This window comes from Equus caballus, chromosome 14 (assembly GCF_041296265.1).
Source record: "Equus caballus isolate H_3958 breed thoroughbred chromosome 14, TB-T2T, whole genome shotgun sequence".
In the NCBI taxonomy this organism is placed as follows: Eukaryota; Metazoa; Chordata; class Mammalia; order Perissodactyla; family Equidae; genus Equus; species Equus caballus.
Genome location: NC_091697.1, coordinates 69,353,987 through 69,360,623, shown reverse-complemented (window position 1 = coordinate 69,360,623; position 6,637 = coordinate 69,353,987). Strand labels below are relative to the sequence as shown.

The following is a 6,637-nucleotide window of genomic DNA, read 5'->3' as shown; positions in this document are numbered from 1 at the left end:
GGAAATCATACAGGGCCAAGGTTTTGAGGATTGGGTAAGAGCATCGTCTCTGGTTATTGGAGCACAGAGTTGTAGGTTAGATGTCCATCAGCTCAGTTGCCATGCCTCCTTCAGGTTTGGTGGCTTCTGTGCCTTGTAAGGGACTTGTTGCCATGATTCTGCTTGTACGCCCAATACAGCCATCTCCTCTTGGAGTTTTTGCCACACTTACCTCTCCAGCCACATTTGAGAGGCCCCTTCTCCCCTATGATCCACAGACATCTCTCTGACTTAGCATCTCACAACACTCTAGTAGGGTAAGAAGGGAATTCCTAATTTCAAAAAATTCTGCTTCTGTTATGTTTCTCCTCAAGTATCCTCTCTTTTCTATGGTGTTTGGGATTTTAGAAATAAAAGCCAAGATTATCAGCATGCTACTGTTGCTTTCAGCCCTGCCATGCCCCTCCTCTGGCCAATGAACACCAAGTCTGCTACCCTTTTGAATGCAGAAGGGAAAGGGTGAAATAAAGGGAGAAAAGAAAAAAATTAAACAGGAATAGATTAACATCTCAAAATATCCTGCCACATTTGAAAGATGTGAGAGTTGAATTCATGGGAGAGGTTCCATTGGGGAAAAAGGAATTGTTCTTGAAAATGTGGTCTCCGCAGTTGCACAGACTGTGTTGGATGCAGGTCCACAGAATGCTCTGATGTCATCGTTGAGGTCACTGCTGTGGGCCTGGCAACCTTTGAACCTTAACAGCCCTGCGCTGTAGTGAGCCCTGGGCAGTGCTTCTGGTTCACCAGGTGGCCTGAGTTCTTCACCTATTTCGGAGACTCGATTATTTTTATTAGTATTGAATCATTTCAACGGATTTCCTGAAGGCCAACCTGTAGGGAGAAGGAGAAGCTGGACATTAGGCATCTTCTCCTAAGAGACTCTTCAAACTGCTACTATGAAACGTCGACAAAAGAGGAAACATCTGGAAGATGAAGAGTCCCAGGAAACTGCTGAGAAGGGAGGAGGTATGTGCTGGGCAACTTGTCTGTGGCTCTAGGGTGGCTGGCCGGTCTGGGCCTTCTCTTGGAAAGTGGGATTGAGGAGAACGTGTCACCTACGCAGTAGGGAGGGAGAGTCCTGGTATCGGCGGAGGCTGCCGTGTCCATCCTGTGGGCAATCGTGGTATGAGATGGCATGGAAAGTTCAGATGCCCCTAAGACAGAAGGTCAGCCCTGCTGGTCTGAGGACTTCTCTCCTGGGGCTGCCTGTGGCTGGAGCTATGTCGGACTGATAGCAGGCTGGGATCCCACTTGCTCAGAGGGGCAGTTTTTCTCCATCCCCACGTTCTCTCCTATTCTCTTTATTTGATCTTTCCCTGGGATCTCTGGGTGGAGGGTGTGAAGGGAGCTGATAGAGATTCACAAGTAGCACTGTTCCATTTACCAAAGAGGAAAGAGAAGCCCAATGAGTTAAAGGCCTTGTTGAAAAATATCTTGAGAAGTGAAACGCCTGTTAGGAAGGAGATGAAGAGTTTGTCTAGGGATGGTGTCATATGGAAAGCTTGGAGATTTTGTTCCTTCAGCAGGAAGAGTTTACCAGTTCATGCATGGGAATCCACAGGGGCGGGCGTCCTAGAGGAGATTGGGGAAGGGAGGGGCCTTCCGGAGACTGAGACCACATGCATAGGGGTGAGAAATATTGTCAGGGCCCTGAGGGGTGCTCTGAGAGCCGTGGATTTACTCCCAGGCCACATGGTGACTGCATGCATTAAACAAGTAGCTTACCCTGAGAAAGAGGGTGTCACAGGTAGGAGGAAGGCAGAATGGAGGCCACCCCAGAGATCCTGTGGGAGGCTTCCACCCCAAATTAGAGCCCAGCAGCTTCCACGAGGCCCAGGGTCCAGACAACTGTAGGATAAGCCCTGGGATGGAGGCTGGGACAGTAGGCAGAGTTTTAAGCAACAGCTGTGGCAGGACGGGGAAGGCAGCGATTGCTCCTGCCCCTTCCTCTTGAGAATATTTTTGTCTATGTGTGTGTGTGGTGGCTGGGGAGCAATAGGGAGAATGGGCATAGAGCGCTCATCAGATAGGAAGTCGGAGTGGTAAGGTTCCCGTCACCATGCCTGAACCTCAATACGTGACGCTCAATACGTGTACAAGTGTAAAGAGAATTCTTGTTAAGGGGTCTTCCACGAGACAGTAACCCATATACACTCTGATACAGAGAAAACCTGTACATCTCCACATGCAACTTCTTTATTAAACCACACACAGAGTGTATAGGTATATATGTACATCACTCCTATACTACGTTCACATACAATACGTGTGTATTACCGTCCTCTCCTCCTACACCAAACTCTGAAGATTATATATATATATATATGTGCACAATATATATGTATCTCCTCAACTCTCAACTCAACAAACAGCTACCTTCAACTATCCCTAAGGACCTCTATAAGAACCAGTCACTTGTCATATATTCCGCACTCATGACACATTGTGTAATAATGCCAGACTCACTTTGCACAACCACAATAAAACAGATTCACCAACTGTTATCAGCGTTGCCAGATAAAACAAAGGATGTCCAGTTAAATTTGAATTTCAGATGAACAATGAATAATTTTTTAGTATGCATATGTCCCAAATATTGTATGGGACATACTTACATTAAAAATAAGTATGACCCAGGCCCAGTCCAGTGGCATAGTGGTTAGGTTTGTGCACTCTGCTTCCGTGGCCCGGGGTTCATGGGTTTGGATCCCAGGTGTGGACCTACACACTGTGTATCAAGGCATGCTGTGGCAGCATTCCATATATAAAATAGAGGAAGATTGGCACAGATGTTAGCTCAGGGACAATCTTCCTCACCAAAAAAAAAAAAAAAAAGAAGACCCCAAAATTGAGTAGGAATACTTACATTAAAAAATTATTCATGGTTTATCTGAAACTTAAATTTAACTAGGTGTCTTTTATTTCTGTTTGCTAAATCTGCTAACCGTTATATACTTACCACCAGCTGACATATTATATACTTATTGTATTTCTGTTTAGTGTACACCTTCCTCTACTAGAATATTCAACATTACCAGAGCCTACAATAGTGGAATAGTGCCTGGTACATATTAGCTGCTCACTGAATATTGTCAAATGAATGAATGAATGAATGAATACACACCATAAATACAAGCCATACCATATAATCATGAAAATTATATGTCCTGTAATTTCTGAGTTGTGAACACAAATCATGCACACAAACTCTCCACAGGCACAGATACACACATTTCCTCCCTACTCACCACACCAACTCCATACTTATCCAAGACTTAGCTGATACACATCACTTTCACAGACATATTCACGGTCAGCACACAGGCCTACCTTCCTAACCAGACACTAACAGAGTAATTGTTGATTTTAATTAAATACTGCAGTATCCACCAGGAACCAGACTCTAAACCATGAGTATTCACTGCACCTGACATATGTCAGACACTCCCTAAATATTTGGACAGATGAATGATGGACAAACATGTCCAACCCACCATATCTCTGAGGCTTTCATACCTTCCTCAGGAATCTCGAAGTCACAAGAGGATGCCCCTCAGCTTGGATCCACTGGGGTGGCCAAAGACTCAGGCCTAAGGGTAGGGGAGGCCTCCTCTGCCTCCGAATACTTCTCCTGCGTTTCTTCTCCACGCAAGCTCATCCGTGGTGGTAAGGGTGCAGGGCTCCTTGGGTGCGGGACTCATTGGGTGTGGGGTGCGAAGCACACAGATCCAAGGGAGGTGAGAGGAAACCCAAGGCAATCAAGTGACCAGGGCTCTGTGGAGGAGCCTGGGCAGGAGGGCAGAGCTGTTAGGAGAGTGTGGATATGAACTCAGTATGGGAGAGCGTGAGCCCTGGTGGAACCACGGTAGGGAAGTTAAGGAGCAGGGGCCAGAAAGATCTGGGCTCAAGGTGCAAGGCAGAGGGACCTGATTAAGCACCTTCAGAGGAGTATATAAGCTTTGCCTTTTCCTCTGCTCCCCGAGAAGGACAGAATTCTTTAGCACAGGCCTCCTGCATGGGAGTGGGACCATCCAGCTCAGGCCCACACACCTCACACATACAACCACACTCTACACGTATCCATTCTCAACACACACACAAAACCCAAACACATGACCCACAATGTCATTCTCCTGCACTCTAGCCCACATTCCACCAATAACATGCCAATGATATCACAAACTCACATCCTTCTCATAGCACGCCCCCCACAGCATCCCACATACCACAGCCCTCACCACCATCCTCCACACCCCTCTATGCAGATGCCCCTCAGTATCCCTCCACACACAAATGAAAAACCCACAGATGATACCAGATACACTACCCCATAATATGAACGCCACCACCGAGCTCATCACACAACTACATCACACCACAGTCCCTCTCTCCTATACCAGACATATTCTCACATGTTCCCTCAGTTTCTGTCATGCCCCAGCATGGGTCGTGCCCATGCGTGTTCTTATGTTTCTAATTTCCTTTCCCAGGAATCCGGGGATTACATCGAGACAGTCCCCAGCCTACAACACCCCTAGCCCAGGTTCAGGAACAAGGGGAGACTGCTCCCCCCTCACCACATGTCTCCTTCTCGTCCCCTTCATCCTATAAGACCTGTGTGTCCTCTCTGTGTATAAACAAAGAGGAAAGGGGCATGAAAATATACTACATGCAGGTACAAATGAAAAAGGGTGTGGCTGTCTCCTGGGAGACAGAGGAAACCTCAGAGTCACTAGAAAAGCAGCCGAGGATGGAAGAAATGACCCTTCCTGAGGACGTGCGGGTAGGTACTCCCCCCTCTGATATTTCCACCAGAAACCTCCTGTCTGACAGCGAGCCCAGTGGGGAGGAGAAAGAGCATGAGGAAAGGACAGAGTCAAACAGCCCGCCAGGGTCACCCGCAGTGGAGGAGAGACCCAGGGCCAAGACACCTGACTGGCTGGTGACCATGGACATGGGCTTCAGGTGCATGGCCTGCTGCCGGGTCTTCTCCACCTTGGAGAGCCTCCAGGAGCACGTGCAGTTTGGGATCAGGGAGGGCTTCAGCTGCCACGTCTTTCATCTCACCATGGCTCAGCTGACAGGCACAGTGGAATCAGAGAGCACCCAGGAGAAGAAGGAGGAGAAGAAGGAGAAAGAGAAAGAGGAGGAAGAAGAAAAGGAAAATGAAGAGGAGCAGCCCACAGGGGAAGACCCTGGCATGAGGAGACCCTGGAGCCAACGTCCAGGCTATGTGTTTCATTCTCCAAAGGACAGGAAGTGAGCAGGGGCTGGGTCTGCTGAGGGAGCTGTGCCTTCTCCAAGCCAGTACTCTCTCTCCAATCCAGGCTCATGCCTCCATATTGGAGAGTTGAAGCTTTATCAGCTCAGGGACAACTGAAGGGGGGATAAGTGGGCCCCTTGCTTCTTGCCCAGGCATTTAATAAAGTCATGACTGTAGGTGGAAATTTATCCTGAGCTTTTTAGCTCCCACAGGAAGATCTGAAAATTTCTAAGGGCTAACAGAGCACTTTTCCTCTTTAACTAAGAAGTGTCTTTCTCTGTTTTGGTTTCCACACAGCAACTGAGATTCATGGGCCAGAAGATTCTGGAAGATTGTGTGGCCTTCTCTTAGGAGAGGTAAGGCCTGAGGTCGGCATCGTTTTCTGAGCCTACGTCACCAGGGCCCAGAGGACTCGAAGGGAAGGGGCTGCAGGGCTGCACTGGGTTACCTGGTGGCTCTGCGGCTGCATCAACTTGTGGCATACCCAATGTTTTTGGGGAATTGACCTCCGTTTACTTAAACTAGAAAGTGGAGAGTTTTGACTGGGAGTTTTCTCAGTGTCTCCATGATTAAACTTAACTCTAAGAGGAAATACTGACCGCGGCCCTTCTAGGCAGATGTGAGAACACAGCACAGCCTCAAGGGCCAGAAGAGGTCTGAAGAGAGGACAAAGGGCCTAGGAAGACCAGAGGTTTGAGGCCTGAGAGCCTTCAGCCTGAGCTGGGATCTCACCCTGATCCACGGACATAGCCTTTAGGGAGAAAGGGGAATGTGTAGAGGGAGAAACATGGAATTGAGGTCCCAGGAGATCTGGAAATGTTCTGGAAACTTCATTTTTCTGTAATTGATCTGGAAACAAACTCACTGTGGTGTGAGTGGCTCTGAGCTTTAAGACAAAGGTGAAGGGTAACTCTGACTAGCAGAGCTCATCTCGCTTTTTGTCTCTTCCTGTTCTGCCTCATTTGTTTTATCACTTCCAGGGAGAAGACAGAACCCTGGGGATAGTAGCAGATGGAATGCCAACGGTACAGAGGAGGATGAAGAGACCAGCACTCAGTCTAACATCACATGACAATATAAATACCATATGCAATAAAGGCTGTTTTCCAAACCTTTCCTGGACATACTCTTTAATTACATTTATCTGTCTATCTATCTTTCTACCTACCACCTACATCTGTCTCTCTGTGGTTTGTGGTTTGTGAAGGAGGTTTCATATAAGCACCAAAGATATTGACCAGCCTTTTCCAGAAGCAGCAGTACTCAAGCTCCTGGGATTGATTAGGCTTCTGGTGACTATGTTCCCAAGGCTCGATGCCACAGTTCACATGAGAC

The 6,637-nt window shown here is 47.7% G+C and overlaps 1 protein-coding gene across 2 annotated transcripts; it reads left to right on the top strand.

Moving 5' to 3' along the window:
- The first annotated feature begins 706 nt into the window (after positions 1–706).
- Positions 707–6,419, top strand: FAM170A (family with sequence similarity 170 member A). 2 transcript variants are annotated; one of them, XM_023617826.2, is made up of 6 exons: positions 707–1,005; positions 3,565–3,705; positions 4,530–4,822; positions 5,117–5,298; positions 5,600–5,658; positions 6,283–6,417. In XM_023617826.2, exons 1-5 carry the CDS (start codon positions 936–938, stop codon positions 5,604–5,606), a joined length of 693 nt encoding a protein of 230 aa, XP_023473594.1. In that variant the 5' UTR covers positions 707–935; the 3' UTR covers positions 5,607–5,658; positions 6,283–6,417. The 2 variants fall into 2 exon arrangements, with proteins under 2 accessions (XP_023473594.1, XP_070089302.1); XM_070233201.1 differs by having other exon boundaries at positions 4,530–5,298; positions 6,283–6,419.
- Positions 6,420–6,637: the final 218 nt, after the last annotated feature.

What these genes read in the sequence shown, in the direction of transcription:
- FAM170A (XM_070233201.1), top strand. Translation starts at nt 936, where the DNA reads ATGAAACGTCGACAAAAGAGGAAACATCTGGAAGATGAAGAGTCCCAG. An exon ending in AACTGCTGAGAAGGGAGGAG is followed by an intron (nt 1,006 to 3,564) that starts GTATGTGCTGGG and finishes TACCTTCCTCAG; the next exon opens with GAATCTCGAAGTCACAAGAG. An exon ending in ACGCAAGCTCATCCGTGGTG is followed by an intron (nt 3,706 to 4,529) that starts GTAAGGGTGCAG and finishes TTCCTTTCCCAG; the next exon opens with GAATCCGGGGATTACATCGA.